A 20,572-nucleotide genomic window follows, 5' to 3' on the forward strand; every position below is an offset into this window, starting at 1 on the left:
AATTAAAAAGATATAACCAAGAATGAGAGTTACTACAATAACCATTGAAGACATTTTTATTTTCAATAATTTGCACATTGTTGAGTCAGATTGAATACTCAAGTCTTAATTGTCCTTTTTGAAAAAGTAAGAGGATGATTTTGACCTCAACATGTGTTCAAAAACTTGTAATGCACATAAATGCTGTATAGGACACTTGAAAGAATTTCATTCCCTTATTTCGTAAAAATTACAGAATTCCGTTGCATACATCAGACAAATGAAGACATCCACAGACATTTATCACAAAAATAAATACCTTTTAAGGACAAGCATTTAAAAAGAGCTGGGATATCACAAATGTTTATACTGTATAAACAGACACATTCAAAATGTGCAGTTATTTGTAATTACACCACGTTATGTTAACACAACGCAATAAAAATATGTTCCCCAGAATCAGGAGAAAAAGAGGAAAAAGATTGTCTTCACGCTGAGATAAGACTGACAACTGTTTCCAGTTCACAGTTAACCACAAAACATGTACACAGCGGCTTCAAGAGCAGCCACATTATTAAGTGACACTGTCTGATCAAAACATTTATTACAGGAGTCTGGTATAAAAATGTACCAGAGAGCTGTATGACAGAGGAACTGGATGCATTGTTATTGCAAAGGTTAAAATGAGCTATCAGGCAGCTTCTACAGATTCAGATTCTACAGAAGAAGGCACACAGTAAGGCATCATCATCATCCATGAGGACAATCTAGTCAAAAGATAGATGTACAAAATGAACGAGATAAACAAGGATGTAACTGTATGTATCACATATTTGACAGCACAATTTCCAAAGTTTTCTGAGGCTTTTCAGCTGTAGTATAGAGAATATGTCTGCCCCATCTTCATCTCATGCCATGGTGGCCGGAGTAGATGAGCAGTGTCAGAGGGCAGGACTGGGCACTGAGGAGGCGGGATTCTGCCAGATGATCATGTGACTGCGTTCAGACCGCCGAGGTGTAGCTTGGGGCACCTCAACCGATTCGTCACTTTCATCGTCCCCTGTAAAAAATGGCCTTTAGTTATAATTATATTATTATTTAAAGAGGACCTATGATGCTTTTTGACTTTTATGACCTATAAACGTTGTTATGATGATTCATAGTCATGCTTAACCATACTAAATTATCAAATAATGACTTACATGCATTTCGACGTATTCCCTGCTGACCGCCTGGGGTGTCTGTGCCGAGCACTAAACACTATTCTAGCCAGTCGAGAAGTCACGTGTTCAAAGCGGTCTACCCTTTGTAACTTTGTGACGTCGCATGTAACTTTGTGAAGTCACCACGCGGATGTTTCCATGTATGGTAATGCTGTCACTTCCCTGTTCGCGTCTGCCTCGCGTCTGCCTCGCGCCCTTATAGGTCCATGCTCGCGCTTCCCGCCACTGAAAGTGTTCCGGAAGGAAGGTAACCAATCACAACGGAGTGGGGTTTGCAGGAGGGGGGGGGAGGGTAGCGGAGATGGCCGATGCACAGGCGGAGGGAGCGGAGATTGCCGAAGCACACACACTCAAGTGTTGACAGGACGTGCTGGATCGCCAAAATAAGAGAAAGAGCTTCCCGAAAATCTACATAGTTTTTTGTGATGTGATTCGTGTCAGGTTGCTCTATAGCAGTGTAAAACAAGAAATTAAGACCAGAAAAGTAGTATAATAGGTCCTCTTTAATGAACTAATCACTGACTGGACGTCTAATGTATGCAACTCTGTCTCAAAACAATGCAAAGTTTTAAACAGTTTTGTACTACAATGGTATTCACCAATTCGTAAGTTGATGTAGCCCTCTCCTCCACTGAGGATGAGCTGAGAGGTAGTGACGGTGCTGCTGCCAGGAGACGTGATCAAACAACCTGTCGGACAAAGATGGCCACATGAAGTTTCCTCTTAAGGATCTCCCTGAACTAACATTTGTATTTTAGGGTTAAGCCTCTCAGGATTCTTACCAGGCGCAGCAACAATGAACCTGACAGCTTGTCTGTGTCCATGGTAACACAGCTGGGCTGACGCAACGGAGCAATATGGGATGGAGACGGCCTCTGATGCTGTAGACAGCCATTGATATTAGTTGATATTAGATAGGGCACATTATTAATTATACATATATACAATACTTTATGCATAACGATAGAGTCTAAATAATACATACTTATGGATAATGGGATGGAGAAAATTGCACCGCCTCCTGTTCCCACCCACAGACGACCTGAGATGACGGCAAGAGACGAGATCTGGAGGGGTGACAGTGTCAGAAAGGCTTGGCCTAAAGAGGGAGACAACAGAAACATGTGAGCTGGGTAGCAGGAAAGAGTTTAAACTCAATGTCACAAAGTAAAACACACAAAATACAGTATAATTTGAATACATTATTGAATTCAGATATTTCATAAATGTAATGAATCCAGACTATGTAGTCCACTACCTATTGATATTTCTTCCCCCTGGACCTAACAAAAGGTTAGTTTGGTTATGAAATGCGGACATACACACACACACACACGTGCGCACGCATATATAAAGAAATATTTTGTAATACTGAAGATGTGCAAGTTCAACTTTGGCCTTTTTTTTGTGTGTGAGTTTTGTTTTTCTATCTATTCTACAGTGTGTTTATTTTTCCTTTTGTGTGTCACCTAAAGAAGTAAAACACCCTGTATGTAGGCTGAACCCTTTTGGTTATGGGGTGGGGGACGGGAGGGGCTGTGTGTATTTTGCTACAGACTCGTTTCTGTATGTTGTCTTGTATGATTGTCTATATGAAAAAAATAAAATTGCAAGTCATAAAATAAAATAATTGTAATAAAAAGGAAAAAATACAATTTAAGTACCTAAAGTTTTAGTGACCAAAGCAGTGAAATCGACTTCCTGTAGCGGCCGTCCTGTGGTCCAGTCAAACAGTCTGAGGACCGGGTCCAGTCGGCAGGATGTCCACACACCACTTCCACCAGCACAGAGGAAGCGAACCTGCTGCTCACTGCGTTCAGACACTGAGAACGTTTGCTGTAAGGTCAGAGAAGGAATAATGACCGTGAGTTCAAACAAGAGTGAACATGAGACACAAACAATGTTAGTATGTCGTCCTCCATTTCTTACCTCCACCTTCTTGCTGTCAACGGCAACAACGTGGACTCTGTTCCAGTATCCCACCCACAGACGACCACCTTTTGCAAGGCAGCAGCGAATGGGCTGCAAAGGGTTTGATCCGAGAGGCATCACCGAGTGTGACTGTAGATTCCAGCCACCTGTCAATCACAGTTCTCATTGCTTCAATATTGACATCACTAAACATTAAGTCGAGAGACAGATTAACAGAGACAGTCAGGAGTTAAAAGTAAACAGAAGCTGTTACCTGAACTGTGTGAGAAAAATGCTATAGTCCCATCAGCTAAACCAGCGATGACTTGACCCTGAGAATACCTGTCAGATTGAGTCAACATAAAGAAGTTTGTTTTCAAAAGATCTGAATGAAGACATTACATCATATTAATTAGAGACAATAATCAAATGCTAGTACTTAAAAAACTTAAACAAGTGTGCTTCCAACACAGAGCGTAAGTAACTCACGTGAGCGAATGAACGCTCTCTGAGAGGGAAACAGACTGCAGACAGTGCCTCCTGCCAGCAGAGGCCGAGTGTACCAGTATACTGTGAGACAAGGACAGTAGGAGAAAGAGAGAGAGAGTCAATCAGTTAGTGCTTTGCCAAGAAATAGAGTGTGCTATTCATTGAAGTGAGCTGCTAATTCAGCAGACAGTACCTTCCTTCCTGAGTTCCAATCCACACAGTTCCTGCAGTGTCTCCTGACATAACAAGAACCAGAAAGATTGTGTTAAAAAAAAAAGTTTCCAGTAAATTATCAGTATGGTTTGAGGGGGTTAATATACGAGTACAGAATACATTATACAAAGCTGTGTGTAGGATCCCATGGAGACTGGCACTGACCTATGGGAGGCACAGCACAGATGCAGAGGGCGGGAGCTGTGGGAGGGAGGCTGAACTGATCCAGTACTGTGTTGGACCGGGCTGGATCGATCACTGTAATATCACTGCAGGAGGCGGGGCCAGAAAGCACCCACACAGAACACTGGCAGAGAAAGACGGATCGGGGTTTGGAGAAGATGAGTGTCCTGAAACAACTTGTCCCTGAGCAGTGTTAGTCACCGTACATGGTGATTAGAATACCATACTACGACTACAGCTGCTATCTGACCAGGATAATGACTGACTTACTGTGGCCTCTCCCGAGAGCTCTGCTGTGACTGCAACTGCAAAGTTGAGCTGAAGATAGAAAATTTTAGTTATTTGACATTCACCAGAGGTATGCTGTTAAGGCTGCTGGGTTCTTGTGTTCAAAAGTATTGCAGTGGTAAGAGTTACCTTAGCTGTGGAGTCTCTTTGATCCAACAGTCTGAGCTGCATTAGAACAGGCACATCTTTGGGCTCTGGGACAGGTTCATGGGATTCCTACAATAATGACAGGAAATTACCAGGATATTGTTAGGATTGTGGAAATGTACACATCTTATCCATCCAATGTAGTGGGATCATATATCATCATATATACTATATAACAGGCAGAAGAGCTTTAAGCCCATTTTTTTAAATTATGCACTCTACATTGTCTCTTCCATTGATGCATTTCTGTGTACCTACTGTATGTGTGCATGTCTCGTACCTGTGTGTTTGCCAGTGGGGTGCTCCAGCCGTGGAGCTGCCGTTTTCCAAGTGATACCCAAATGTGTGAGCGAATTTCTCTGTATAGTTCTCTCCTCCTGCCACGAGGGGAGAGATCAGCAATAGATGCAGATCTACAGAAAATGCTCCTGGAGTTAATCAGCTTGACTGAGCCTTTAATGATTTAAAAAATGTTTTGTTGCAAATAATGAGGTGATTAGACACACGCAAGTTTGACATGGCCAGAAAAATAAGCTTACTCAGCGTGAGTGTGACTGACAGCCGGTAGTTGTGGAGACCCCATAGCAGAGCGAGCGAGTGATGGAGAAGTTGGCAGGGCAAATGCAGACGTTGGAGGTGGAATTAAGGGTTCCTTGGACAGGCCAAGCAAACGGTTGAACCTTTAAAAAATAAAATAAAATAAACGTGTATTAAAAATGTTGTGTACAGTATTGCCAAGAAGATCTAGTGACAGCGTGAATTCAAAAGCAGCAAAGATGCTTCGCTCTCAGGCATGCATCGCTCAGCTGACATTGTTTACTTATTCAAACACTCACAATGCTCAGGTTGCCTCACTGTAATCTTAAGTCTGTTTAACTTCATGGAACTCCCTGAGGATCCTACTTGTGCACGATTCAGCCCCTCAAGAACTTCTAAACAAATGGACACTGAAATGGAAGTTTTACTTTGGTGATTCTTTTATAAAACAGGTGCTCCAAAGCAGCATTCCCACTGGTTTTGTTATTGATGTTTTAACTTGTTTTTCTATCATGGGCGCTGTATCAACAGAAAATACAACACTGTAAGTTTTATATAACATATTCGGCCCACAGTAACAGGCAAAAGGAACAGGAAAGAGGACAATTATGCATTATACTGTCAAAGATGAGTTGACAGAGAAGACGAACACTCACTTTCTCCAAACACTTGACCTTCTGTCCTCTGTTAACCTCTCCTCTTTTGTTGCTCTAGGAAAAAAAAGAAAAAACATTAAATGACGTTGGAGTTTAAAAGAAAAAGAAAGATTGAGAATAAAAATTCTCTATGGGTACAGAGATCAATTTGAAATGGTTAAAAACCATATATACAAGTACGTTGGTTGAGTATAAAAGTTACCTGAGTCTCTGACTGCGTCTGACCGCCTCCTGAAGCTCAAACAGACGCTGCTTGTATTGGTTCTTCTCCATGACCACACGAGCCATTTCAGAACGAGAGAAGTTGCGCATGGATGTGGGCAGAGAGGCCTATATGGAGAGTTGTATGCCATTTATTTTATGTTTCCTACACTCATGAGCAGCAACTGGGATTTAAAATGGCTTTGCCTGTGTAGCTTTACTCTACAAAAAAACATCTCTGTAATACAGTAGATAAAAGTTTGAAAATAAAAATGGTTTCCTTACATCCGGGTCCTCAGATTGGCACACTTCCAGTTCTTTCCTTAGTCTAAAAAAGAAAAAAGGGGATTTAAAGCAAATAGTTATTGTAAAATTAGTAGTACATACAGTGTTATCATAATCAAAACAAATGCATACATTTTCCAGATAGTCAAAGAATTAGCAAACAATATTAAAATAGGAAAATATTAAAAAAAAACAATTTTCCACACCTCTTAGTTTCCTCTTCCTTCTCCTTGGCCCGTCCATCTAATCGTGAGACTGTTTCCTTAAGAGTGGACACCTCCAATTCCAGAGCTGAACGGTCATCGGTCAGCTCTACTACCCGAGATATCACAGCTTTACGGGCAGCTTCTACCGACATGCTAAACGAAACGGCAAACGAGTAATCATTTAAGAAATGATGAAGAAATTCCCAATGACTTTGGTAAATAGAATAAATAGGTGTGAACAAATTGGTGCATAAAATGTTTTCTCCACTTGTTGATTTGTTTGCACAGGAGCAGGAACTGAAGTATTTGGAATATTCCCCTGTACGCTCAAATAATTACACTAGAGAAGTCATAACAGGTTCAGAGAAATTAAATATAGGACTTACTGTGTGACTTTCAGTTCCTCATACTTAGAAAGAATCTCCTCAAACTGGTCTGCACTGCCTGAACAGAAAGAAAGTATTAAAAACAAACAGAGAACACAGAAAGGAGTATTATAGGTCTAACGCAGTATCATAGTATCTGTATGGGCCCATATCTAAAACCCAGATATCGGAATGGGATTGTTCTGAAAAATCGTGGATCTGTGCATCACTAGTATACTCTATATATATATATATATATATATATATATATATATATATATATATATAAATAAATAAACAATTGGTTCAGTACCATGTGAATTGGCAACATGCTATAAAGGGGAGGGGCCCCCAAACCAAATTCTGCTTAGGGCTTCCAAAAGTCCGGGGCCAGCTCTGGTCCAACTGGTATTACTATTTACTCTTCATTCACATCCAACAAAGCATGACAACATTGAATGTAGCCAAATGGCAAAAAGGAAAGTAAAGCCTTATAAAAACCTACATCAACAGACATTTCCCCTGCTGTACTTGCACTTCATGTTAGCAGGGTATAAATAGTTTCTACATCGCCAGATTATTTTTAGAAACCAAAGTTCTGCCACCTCTAATGTCTGTGAACACTTATTATGCTGAAAATATAACACAACAGACATTGTACTTGGGATATTTAGTTTTTTGTATGCTGTCAGATTAATGCAAAACTATCCGATTAAGGATAATTAAATAAAAAAAACTATCTTATTATTGGGAAGCTGGAATTCGGAACCGTAATTAAATCTCTGGTTAGATGAAGAGAATGTACATCAACCATGTTTGTGAGAAAGGTAGTCTATGTGTGTGTGAGTTTACCTCTGACACTGGCCCCTCGGTCTACACTCTCCACATAATCCCGACTCAGTTCTGACAGTTCAGAGAACACAGAGTCAGTGTTGCGCATCTCCCACTCCAAACTATCATCTTCCTCCTCCTCCTCCTCTTCCTCTTTTTCCTGCCTCTCTCCTCCCTGCTTCTCTTCTACTTTGTGTTCCTTTTCTCCCTCCTTCTTCTCCACCGAATCAATCTCATCCTCCAAGCTGGTCCCCAAGTCATCGCTCGGTGGCTCTTTCGTGTTAGGTTTGTCTACTGGGGTGCTGATGATACAAATTATGATGAGGATGAGGATGGTGATGCAAATGAAAGAATGAGAAATGTAAATCTCGGATGGGCACTACAAGTGAACAAGTGGATGAGCTTATAACGTTTACACATACTTTTCACGAAAATCTCCCAATTACCTTGCATCCAAACGGCTGTGAAATTGCCTCAGCTCAGGAGTGGAGCTTATGATGTCGCTGATAAACTGATCTGTGTTGGGCTTCACTGCGATGTCAACCGCCTTCTCTTTTTTGGCTACTAGATCTTCCAAACAGGGGGGGCCAGATTTTGAATGTGGCCTTTGAAACGTCTGCAAAAATAAGAAAGAAAAGAAGAAGAGCAGAATATAACAGCTACCTAATTGCTTAAACATTGTTTTGAAATTGTCAAAAATATAGATGTTTCAAGTATGTTTCTGTTTACCTTTTCATTATGATTGGATTCTGACAAGACTTGATTGGATGGAAATTCAGCATTCTTGGGACGCATGTGATTCCTGAACACAACATTGCAGTGTCAAATAAAAGTCAACAAAGTAAAAAACACCTGTACAAAACATTTTTTCAGAAAATATCTCAAAAGTGAAATCATAGCTTTCTAGTAAACTCTTTCCATGTCTCATATTACACAAATATGCCATGTACAATGTGCTTTTTTGCTGCCAATTGTAAAGAAAAAACTAAACTTAACTTGCATTTGAGAAACGGTCTATAACTGCCCTTTTCCAAGTACAAATAGCACTGTACTTAGTAACCTCGTAATAAGGTCAACTGAGGTATAGCTAAACTACTGCTTTGTTATACATAGGAAATTGTTATTGTTAAGTTCAGAAGTGTTTGGTGGCACGTTAGGATGGGGCTCATATTGAGACAGGCTTACGGTAGGATTTCTCGTTTATGTTGTCGGCTATGGCACAAACACTGTGACACAATAAAGCTGCTGTTATGAAAGAGCTTCCCTGTTTGAGACACTATCAACAGTATAAGAAATAATATAAAAGATATAAGAGTGGTGAGTTAAAACAACCTTAAAGGAGAGGCTCTTTCATAATCCTTTATCTTTTCCAAAAGTTCACGTTGTGTTTGAGCCAACTAAAAAGGAGAGAATATGAGTGATGAGTAAGAAGTAGAATAATGACAAAACAAACAGCTACATATTATATGACAGGATCTTTACGAAGTGACTGTTACGATACCATAGCATACACGTTTTCAAGAGTAACAGCAGTATTTGACCTTGTTGTGAGTATTCCTCAGTGTGCTCAGTTCTCTGCTCAGATTTGCCTTCTGCTCATCCAAGGCCCCCACTGTAAGAAAACATTACATGTAGCTTTGGGTTTAAAAGTAAAACAATGTATCTGTATGTCAGTGATTCTTGAGAAGCGGGACAAAAGACCGTCTTCCAATATTAACTGCTGTTATGTTTAAAAGTAAAAATATTTAAAATTGTAGATGTTATTAAGGATTAAGAATAGAATGTCTGGAGCACAATTATCGCCTTAAATTTAATTGGATCATTATTATGTCAAATATATGACACTTGTTATCTTCTTACAACGTCCAAAACAGTGTGTCCACAGAGAAGGGTTCAATCATTCATATGCAGTAAAACCTGTAAACCAGTAAAATAAGGGGCAGCTGTCACTATGTAGGACATCTTGTCACATTCTACCTCTGCAGAGTACAATAGAGTCAGACAGGCTCTGATAAATGTTGTAGTTTTAGAATATTTTGCATTCCAAATCGTGAAAGTCCTGCGTCACGACCATGATATGTCAACACCGACTTGCAATTTATTACAAGTTATTTGAAATGTTTCGATAATTTTATTTTCCTGAAGCAGTAGCATACTAGCACCTAATATCAACAGAAAAACCAAATGGCTACTGGATAAACTTCCATTTGTTTTGTTTAAGAAACGTTAAATATGTCAACACCGTCAGATGTCAACTCCGTCAGATTTCCTGTCTGACGGTGGTGACAGGCCAATGACGGAGTTGACATTCAATGTGAATGCATCATATTTGGGTGGTTACTATTTTTATATTAAATATAGAAATAGAGTTTAGTTTTTCTAATACTGTAGGGGAGAACGGGGTAAGTAGGCACACTTTTTACTCTAGTGAGAATTGCTCATCACCTAAACATCTTTCAATAGTCATTCCTACATTAAATTGAAGCTAAAGGTGTTGGCTTGAAATGTGTACCCCTCACTTTTTCTATCTTATTGTAATAAAGAAGAAATTAATCATCAAATACACCCTTACACATTGTGACAACCAACCCCATCAAGGGGTCGGTTGTCAAACACTATGGGGTTGTTTGTCACAATGTTATCTTAATGGGAATAATCTTAAAAAGAAGGCAAGAAAGTAGAACTAAATTTGAAAGTTTAATTGCATTGTCAAGTTGACAAATAGGCCTACATAACTTACTGTAGCCTTGGCAGCTGGTCTAGCTTGGGATGCACTGGGTTGTTTTGATTTTGTTGTCCTTTTTTCTTTTGCATGCTAGCTGCCTTTTCCTGCTCTATTCTTTCCTTCTCTGGGGTGTCAGTGAGGATACAGCTTGACAATTTATTTTGTTATTGGGTTCCTTTTCTGGCTGCAGCCTTGAGATAACATGTGACAACCAACCCCCCAAAAAATGTGACGACCAACCCCAACTTGAATTTCTTGCTAGCATCAAGGCCAACAACCATCTGACAACTAATTAGCTTGCTAACCACAATCTAAACTATAGTTTACCCTTCACACTTTGTATGGGTAACAAGTGTTTTGTTATAAACCCATTGTATAAAAGCCTAGAAGAAAAATACTGAGGAGCTAAATATTTTCAATTTGACATGAAAAACACAAACAGTAGTCTCACCTCAAATTCAGCAGTCTAACTCCAAGGAAGACTATGTAGGTGACCTCTGATCCCAATTCTGGATATTTACTTACCAAAATTTCACAGACAGCGCCTTCTGGTTCCGAGATATAACGATTGTGACAACCAACCCGTGTGACAAATTACCCCGTTCTCCCCTATTTATGGAAACTCTCACAATCTTCTCTTGTCATGGATGATTCTTAAAAAAGTACAGGATGATATATAAAATTATGCGATTTGGTGTGAGTCTCTTAGAGCAATCTGGGTATCTGGGTTTTTGTCACCACCGTCAGATATGTCCAATCAGATATACTTGTCAACTCCGTCAGATATGTGTCAACTCCGTCAGATTTATATTATTTTGATAATATTGCATAATGATATTTCATAGTTGTTGAGGAATGGTTGGTTATATGTGAAAATCTAACCAGTCACCTAACATGAGAATGTGTTTTGAAATTTCAAACATATCATGATTTTTGTTAATTTTAAAGTAAAAATTCTATTACACAGTTTGACTAAAGAACAGAGGAAAATTGATATAAAAAATTTATATTCATATACATTTCGAAAATATGTTTTGTGGCCTCTGTCAGTCTTTGTGAATATTTGTGATCACTAAGTACATCTCATGGGTCTAGCATAAATTGAGGGAAAATTAATTTGTGTTTTTGGTGTCTGACGGTGTTGACACAAAATAAGGAATGGCAAGGTAAAAAGCCCATTTTGATAAAAAGGACAAAAGCTGGGAGTTTGTGTCAAAGCATAGCTTAGTATATGTTTGATACATACATGTAATTTAATTTGCGTAAACATAGGGTTTGTATTTTTTCAACATTGCACCCTGTTTTGTCCCACTTCTCAAGAATCACTGATGTATGTTGTCGTGACTTATACAAGAAAGATGTAGGAAACGAGAAAAATAAAAATTATGAAATAAATCATGGCTAATAAGGGCTATATTGGTCACAGTTAATATACAGTATTCAAATACTCACTCTGATCGGCTTGCTCTCTCGCTTTCTTCTCTAGCTCTCTCTCTCGTCGTTCTCTCTCCTTTTCTCTACCCTTCAAGGCTCTCCTCTCTTGTTCAATTTGGTCATCCAGCTCCAGATACCTCTGAAGAAAACAATTTGTGTTAACAGCCCAGATCAGCACCTTCTTTAACAGCTTTTAAAAAGAACCTAAATCATGGTATACCAAACTACATCAACAACTATTTTCAAAACTCTATCGCCCCTCACCTCTTGACTTTCTTTCCTGAGGGCCCTCTCCGCTTTGTATCTCTCCAGCAGCTCTTCTCTCTCAGCTTTCTCCCTCTCCGCCTCCTCCTCTCTGTCTCTTAACTGGGCTTTGGAGCTGGCCAGCCCCTCCAGGACCCACACAAATATGGGTACCAGCGACTCCACCACACCTTCGCCATGGGTCTCGATAACTGTCTGTGATAAGGCAAAGCAGTACAGTGAGAAAACCAGGTACAGTCTACTAAACCACTCTACTTAAAACAATAACGGTATAGAACGGTAAAAATAACTTGAGAAGCTGCTTTACCTGTAGTTCTGAATACAGTTTTCCGGCCTCTTCACTCACAATGTCGGGGTCCAGCTCCAACTCCCCCGTCCCACACAGCACTCTCTCACTGCACTCCATCAGACAGTTATTTTGTATCTTCCAAAGTTTCCTCCTCAACTCAATAGCAATAGTTCATTTATTTTACAACTATTTAGGCCAATTCTCTAGCAGAAACGAATATGCTCTTTTGACTAGACTACCTCACCAACTTATATAACTAGTTTATCAAGCTTTCTTTCATTTCTGATGACACCAGCACCACCCATCCTTTACAACTTAAGGATCCATTTATTCTTGACACAGGCAGCATCCTGTGAAGTTGATCGGATGTCAGGGGAGGGGAGGGGTGGTTAGAGTCCATCCTGGGAAAGAAAAGGAAGAAATAAAATAAAATAATAATAATATTTAATAGTAAATATTTTTTCACTGGGGCAAAGTTTAATAGCAATAGAAGAGGCTACTATTTTGTGCAATATCCAAGGGCAGACATGTACCATAAGCTTGTAATTAATTGGTTGACCAAAGTCATGTGGTTTCTGCTAATATAATCAGTCACTGACTTGGTCTGTTTAACGGCAAAAGACACATCGCATCTCCTCAGTAAGGATGAAATCAATTCTAATGGGTGGTTTGGTCAGGCTTTATACGAAAGAAATGTAATTTAATAAAGATCAGTAACTTAGTGTTCAGGCTACCAGACAAGTGTAGACAAACAGTTTAGATCATCATACTAACACCTCGTTTCCACATACGTACATTCTTGTATGCGATCCAAACGGACATACAGTCCCCTCCAATAGTATTGGAACGGTGAGGCCAATTCCTTTATTTTTGCTGTAGACTGGAAACATTTGGGTTTGACACCAAACGATGAATATGAGACAATAGCTCAACATTTCAGCTTTCATTTCCAGGTATTAACATCTGGATCCGATACACAACTTAGAAGATAGCATTTTTTGAAAAGGAACGCCAAATTTTTAGGCAAGCAAAAGTATTGGAACAGATAGACTTTAAATAAATTAAAGTGAATAAACCGTAATATTTTGTCGCACATCCTTTGCTTGCAATAACCGCATCAAGCCTGTGACCCATTGACATCACCAAACTTTTGCATTCTTCTTTTGTGATGCTTTTCCAAGCTTTCACCGCAGCCTCATTCAGTTGCTGTTTGTTTTGGGGGGTTACTCCCTTCGGTCTCCTTTTTAGCAGGTAACATGCATGCTCTATAGGGTTTAAGTCTGGAGATTGACTTGGCCAGTCTAAAACCTTCCACTTCTTGCCCCTGATGAACTCCTTTGTTGTTTTTGCAGTTTTTAAGGGTCATTATCTTGCTGCATGATGAAGGATCTCCCAATCAGTTTGGTTGCATCTTTGGCAGACAAAATGTTCCTGTGTTGTTGTCAAGATGCACCTTTACCAAAGTGATGGAAAGGCTAAAGTTTAGAGAAAGAAAGAATCTGCTCATGATCCCAAACATACAAGCTCATCTGTGAAACACGGTGGAGGCAATGTCATGGCTTGGGCTTGCATGGCTTCTTCTGTGACGGGCTCATTAATCTTCATTGATGATATAACACATGATGGCAACAGCAAAATGAACTCTAAGTCTACAGGAACATTTTGTCTGCCAATTTAAGGAAAGATGAAACCAAACTGATTGGAAGATCCTCCATCGTGCAGCAAGATAATGAGCCAAAACACAACAAAGCTGTTAATCAGGGGCAAGAAGTGGAAGGTTATAGACTGGCCAAGTCAATCTCCAGATTTAAACCCTATAGAGCATGCATGTTACCTGCCAAAGAGGAGGCTTAAGAGAGTAACCCCCTAACACAAACAGCAACTGAATGAGGCTGCGTTGAAAGCCTGGAAAAGCATCACAAAAGAAGAATGCAAAAGTTTGGTGATGTCAATGGGTCACAGGCTTGATGCGGTTATTGCAAGCAAAGGATTTGCAACAAAATATTACGTTTTATTCACTTTAATTTATTTAAAGTCTATCTGTTCCAATACTTCTGCTTGCCAAAAAATGTGGTGTTCCTTTACAAAAAATGCTATCTTCTAAGTTGTGTATCGGATCCAGATGTTAATACCTGGAAATGAAAGCTGAAATGTTGATCTATTGTCTCATATTCATCTTTTGGTGTCAAACCCAAATGTTTCCAGTCTAAAGCAAAAATAAAGGAATTGGCCTCACCGTTCCAATACTATTGGAGGGGACTGTACAACGTTGAAAACGTACATCTCTATTTACGCACTAAATTGGAGCATATACAGTAAGAGCCTTAAGTCACACATTCATGCCTGGATGGATTTGTCGCCATTTTCAAAAGGCTGAACTAAGTTGTTGTTTGTAGTTCAGTAAGGTGAATACCCCCATAACTTTACTAAATCAGTGTTTACAGAGGTGCTGAAAAAATTGGTTGAACAATCTGTGACTCCACAAGAATTATTTCCCAACTATTTCTGATAAACAATTAATCTGAATAGCTAGATGTTGGGATTTGGTCAAAAAACAATTTTGATAAAATGATGTAGAGCTCAAGGTGACATAGGCTATATTGCCATTTCTAGTTTTTTCAACAACAGTCTAAAACTCAAAGATAGTCTGTGTAATGCCAAATAACAGTATATCATCAAGCTGGAACCAAGGAATGTCTGGAAAGTGACTCACGTTTAATCGATTAGAAATGTAGTTGCAGATTATTTCCCCTCAATTGACTAATCCTTCAGGTTGTTGTAACCTTTTATACTATCTATGGTTGTAACCAAAACAAGCAACCTCAAGAGATGTTCCTTGCAAGTTCACAAAGTTGTGATGGGATTTTTGTTCAGGGGAGAGTAAGTTGTGCCGGTGGGGAAGTTGTGCCACCCCTTGTTTCTAGAAAACCATAGAAGAAATTGGAAATGTGACCACATATTTAAGAAGAGCAATCCATTTGACTCATCCTGTAAAGAAGGGAGAAACATGGAATAAGATATAAGCACATTTAAAGAGATCCTATCATACTACTTTTCTGGTCTTAATTTCTTGTTTTACACTGCTATAGAGCAACCTGACACGAATCACATCACAAAAAACTATGTAGATTTTCGGGAAGCTCTTTCTCTTATTTTGGCGATCCAGCACGTCCTGTCAACACTTGAGTGTGTGTGCTTCGGCAATCTCCGCTCACTCCGCCTGTGCTTCGGGGATCTCCGCTCCCCTCCCCCCCTCCTGCAAACCCCACTCCGTTGTGATTGGTTACCTTCCTTCCGGAACTCTTTCAGTGGCGGGAAGCGCGAGCATGAACCTATAAGGGCGCGAGGCAGACGCGAACAGGGAAGTGACAGCATTACCATACATGGAAACATCCGCGTGGTGACGTCACGAAGTTACATGCGACGTCACGAAGTTACGGAAGGGTTAGACCGCTCTGAACCGCTCTGAACACGTGACTTCTCGACTGGCTAGAATAGTGTTTAGTGCTCTGCACAGACACCCCAGACGGTCAGCAGGGAATACGTCGAAATGCATGTAAGTCATTATTTGATAATTTAGTATGGTTAAGCATGACTATGAATCATCATAACAACGTTTATAGGTCATAAAAGTCAAAAAGCATCATAGGTCCTCTTTAAGCAAAAAAAAAAACAGTTTTTTGCCTTTCAAAGTAAAATTTCCATGATCAAGGTTTTTTGATTATTGTGTCTGAAAAATTATAGACACGTTTGAAAACATTTGACACATGTTTTAGTGCTTTAGTATGCTACACTTTAGTTAGCACGATGTCAGCCCTAAACTGCTGCATCATGCTTATTATCCAAAATTCTGGGGTTGGGGAGATGTGTGCCAGAGGGCCTGGGGTGAGTTATAAGTAAGTAAGTAAGTAAAATGTATTTATAAAAGCACATTTATAACAGTTTGCACTGTCCAAAGTGCTGAACATAGTGCATTCAGTAGGTAAAAAATTAAGGTAAAATAACAATAACAAAAATAAAAGACATAAAGCCCAGACATCCATATATAAACAAAGATAGTAGTGCAGAGGTAAAATGGTTAATGGGGAGAAAAAACCAGGGTGTACAGATGGGTTTTGAGAGGGAATCGCACATGCCAGGTGGCAGTTGGTTCTACAAGGGCGGAGCAGCTAGTGCAAAGTAAATTTCTGAGAGTTGTGCCATTGGCATGGCTGTATACGCTGGTCACCAAAAGAAAGTGACTGTCTACAGTAGCTCAGAAGAGACTGACATCTCCATTCCACTTAACGACACCACTGATGAGAGTTCAGATGGCCAGAAAGATGATGATGGTGACTTTGTCATTGTGAGCTTTGCAGGTAAAACCATTAGATCTGCTAGGCCTTGTTTAAGAAAATTGTCCTTCAATCTTTGTAAAATATTTACTTTAAATAAACCTTAAATAAGTAATTGTCTTATGGATTTGTCTTGCATTACAGTTTATGAGATATATATCAATGGCACAATTTACCCCATGGTATTCTCTCTTGTGGCACAACTTACACCACACCGGGGGCAAGTTGTGCCACAAGACAACTTTTTTTCCAAAAGCTATAGGGGAGAACGGGGTAAGTAGGCACACTTTTTACTCTAGTGAGAATTGCTCATCACCTAAACATCTTTCAATAGTCATTCCTACATTAAATTGAAGCTTAAGGTGTTGGCTTGAAATGTGCATCCCTCACTTTTTCTATCTTATTGTAATAAAGAAGAAATTAATCATCAAAGACACCCTTACACATTGTGACAACCAACCCCATCAAGGGGTCGGTTGTCAAACACTATGGGGTTGTTTGTCACAATGTTATCTTAATGGGAATAATCTTAAAAAGAAGGCAAGAAAGTAGAACTAAATTTGAAAGTTTAATTGCATTGTCAAGTTGACAAATAGGCCTACATAACTTACTGTAGCCTTGGCAGCTGGTCTAGTTTGGGATGCACTGGGTTGTTTTGATTTTGTTGCCCTTTTTTCTTTTGCATGCTGGCTGCCTTTTCCTGCTCTATTCTTTCCTTCTCTGGGGTGTCAGTGAGGATACAGCTTGACAATTTATTTCGTTATTGGGTTCTTTTCTGGCTGCAGCCTTGAGATAACATGTGACAACCAACCCCCCAAAAAATGTGACAACCAACCCCAACTTGAATTTCTTGCTAGCATCAAGGCCAACAACCATCTGACAACTAATTAGCTTGCTAACCACAATCTAAACTATAGTTTACCCTTCACACTTTGTATGGGTAACAAGTGTTTTGTTATAAACCCATTGTGTAAAAGCCTAGAAGAAAAATACTGAGGAGCTAAATATTTTCAATTTGACATGAAAAACACAAACAGTAGTCTCACCTCAAATTCAGCAGTCTAACTCCAAGGAAGACTATGTAGGTGACCTCTGATCCCAATTCTGGATATTTACATACCAAAATTTCACAGACAGCGCCTTCTGGTTCCGAGATATAAAGATTGTGACAACCAACCCGTGTGACAAATTACCCCGTTCTCCCCTATTTCTTAAACAGTTTATTCCAGATCCAAAGTTTTTACTGCCAGGGATGCACAACATCCTGAAATATATGTACATATTTGAGTTGGAGACATAACTGTCAAGGCCTCACTTTAAAATCACTTTGAGTAAAAAGTGGCACAACTTAGGCCACTCTCCCCTACTTAGTACCTGCCATCTTTTGGACACAATTATTTATCAATAAATTAATAAAACATACAGCAGGTTAATTGATAATTAAAATAAATATTAGTTACAGTCATATTTGGCAAGATGTATAATGCAAAGGTGTTGCACTCATTCCAAAGTTACATGTTAGTAGGATTGAGAAAAGTCTAATTAAATGTGCTTTAAAGACCATCTGCCATTACCCTAGAAGAGTCAGTAGACCTTTCCATTAAAAATGTATGTGTCTCTTATAAGGATTAATTAGCATATAGCACAGAGAGTAGGCCTACAACCAAACGAGCGCCTGTCTATGTGACTGTGAGTGCTTGAGTAAACTACAGCAGCACCAATGGCACACAGACTTAAACGGTTAAACGTAAACACACTTACATGACAGCTTAAACACAGCTACACATTATAGCCTATGCCTCGATAAATAGCCTAGGCTACTTTGGCTTCTTGGTTAGCAGAGAAGACATTTGAAAATGACACAATTGATTTGGCATAGGCCTACTGTATAAATAAATAACATGACTGACAGTGGACACCTTGGCAGCAAGTTTATGAAGTTGTAACTTGACCAAAAAAACAAGCCTACTAGTCGCGCTGCTCGGCTGCCGTATCAACCAAACTCACCTTGATAGCTGACTCCGTCGTAGCCTTCATTTCGCTGCAACAAAATACAGAAATGTTATCCTTTTTTTCTTCTGGGACGATATCAATTACGCATAAACGAGTTTAAAGAAGGGGGTGTTGTTTAATTCTGACGCGAGTAAACATGTCCTCAGTATAGCCAATCAGGGTGCTGCAGTCCTCAGCTGTACCCAATCGGAGGGAAGCAGAGGCGGGATGTGGGCATTTTGGTTTTCAGAAGGAGAAAAAAAAGTTTCCTGAAACTTGAACGATGACACGTGACCAAGGAGTTGGCAGCCGGCTGTCAGGTGACCTGACTTATGCGCGTAGTCGTAGTCGCATACCTGTAAAATACCTCACATAGCCTACCGGCGAACCAGCTTGTCTATTTTTCTATGCCATGTGAATAGACCTTATAACTTACAACATGCAACATATAGGCCTAAAAATATTTTATATATAGCCTAATTAAACCTATAGCCGAAGTGATACAATTGTAAGTTATAAGGTTTAAAGTCAGTTGATAAAATGTGCTCCAAGGGAGAACTGTCATTGAATGAAGTGAAGTAGCTACAGTTCGTTTTGGTTCCAGCAGGTGGTGGGAGCATACTGCCGCATTTTCCAGCGCTCAGTTCTCGCCCGGGTTCTCGGTTTTCTCCTTTCTTTCCCCTTTTGGTTTCTGTTCTGTTGACCTGCATTTAGTAGCCCTTAGGAATATACTAACATGGGTAGACTAATATAATTTTGTCTCAGTATCAAACTGACTTTCTGAGACACTTGAATTGGGTGAGGTAAGAACATCTAAATGTAGGCCCAAGCCTATCTTGCGTAAATCTTGTTTCTTTGTTATTGAACTGATTCACTGACAATACCTTATTTATGGTAGGCCTACATCATATTTATCATATTTGTTACTTCTGAATTTGTTGCGTTTAACCCAATACAGCTCCAAATTTGATCCTAGTGAAAACAAAACCCAACTCCAGTCATCAACCTTTATTGGAAATGTTAAAGCTCACTTTATATACAGTAACTACAAGCATATATTGAGGGTGTAGTGATCTTACATAATTCACCTATCGAACTGAAGTTCCGGGGTTCCGGGGGAACTGTTATACTGGGGGAATTTCCTGTTTTGTCTTGTTGGCGTTTTGAGACTATCAGGAGTTTACTGTCTGCTCCGTTGTTGTTACTTGACAAGTGCATTAATGTCATTAAAGCAGTTAGCTCCGTCTTTTGACACTCCGCCTCCGACTCCTGTCTTTACACGCCACAAGGGCATACTTTATTGCATAGTCCACACGGTCCATCTAGCCTACATAATACATGTAAAATTGCCAAAATTGTCATAAGAATTAAAGAAAATACAAGCATCATGAGTTATAAGTGCTACTTGATGAAATTCTGAGATCCTATGTAGTATAAATGTGCGAAAAAAATTGTTACTGTGATGTCACAGTAAAAGACATCACAGTAATATTTACAAAGTACGTTTTTTTTAACCCTATATTTCTCTTTCTGTGATGTCACGAGAAAGAGAAATATAGGGTTAAAAAAAACACTCTTTCTGCCTTTTCTCAGGCTAGGATGAACCGATTTTAATTTTTTTTGCACATTTATACTACACAGGATCTCAGAATTCAATACACCTTCATATTCAAACCGGTGAAGTAGGCCTTTAAGTGAGTACACAACTATCAAGGGGGATGTAGCCTGTATGTGGTATACAAAATACAAGTATTCAGCAGCAGAATGACCCCCTTCAGAGTTTTATATTACAGTGGATTATTATCACTGATGTTTTGCTTTATTAACAGTATATTGAAGCTGGATGAGGCTATATGCCAATGTTTGTTAGTTTAATTGATAACCTGCAACAAATCATACAAAATAAAACATATTAGCAGCTCATATGTTTTCTAGTAAATTCTGGATCATCAAAGTAACAAGCAACCATAGCTGTAGAGAATATATAGTGCAGTAAAAAGTACAATAGTTCCCTTAAATA

At 39.3% G+C, this 20,572-nt stretch overlaps 1 protein-coding gene across 1 annotated transcript; it reads right to left on the reverse strand.

The window, feature by feature from the left end:
* Positions 1–18: 18 nt before the first annotated feature.
* LOC307260034 (C-Jun-amino-terminal kinase-interacting protein 4) lies at positions 19–18,690 on the reverse strand. Its single transcript, XM_080040154.1, has 28 exons — positions 18,568–18,690; positions 12,245–12,627; positions 11,938–12,132; positions 11,692–11,812; positions 9,056–9,126; positions 8,847–8,911; positions 8,244–8,316; positions 7,961–8,130; positions 7,536–7,816; positions 6,705–6,762; positions 6,319–6,471; positions 6,113–6,155; positions 5,829–5,956; positions 5,627–5,680; positions 4,973–5,113; positions 4,714–4,846; positions 4,416–4,502; positions 4,269–4,316; positions 3,981–4,122; positions 3,796–3,838; positions 3,603–3,683; positions 3,388–3,455; positions 3,132–3,280; positions 2,867–3,038; positions 2,188–2,301; positions 1,985–2,083; positions 1,802–1,891; positions 19–1,039 (listed from the first exon to the last, which is right to left on the reverse strand). The coding sequence occupies exons 2-28, from the start codon at positions 12,341–12,343 to the stop codon at positions 921–923; spliced, it is 2,997 nt and encodes a 998-aa protein (XP_079896280.1). The 5' UTR covers positions 12,344–12,627; positions 18,568–18,690; the 3' UTR covers positions 19–920.
* Between the last annotated feature and the right edge of the window lie 1,882 nt (positions 18,691–20,572).

The sequence above is a fragment of the Ammodytes marinus genome (genome assembly GCF_949987685.1).
Source record: "Ammodytes marinus genome assembly, chromosome: 13".
NCBI classification, from domain to species: Eukaryota; Metazoa; Chordata; class Actinopteri; order Uranoscopiformes; family Ammodytidae; genus Ammodytes; species Ammodytes marinus.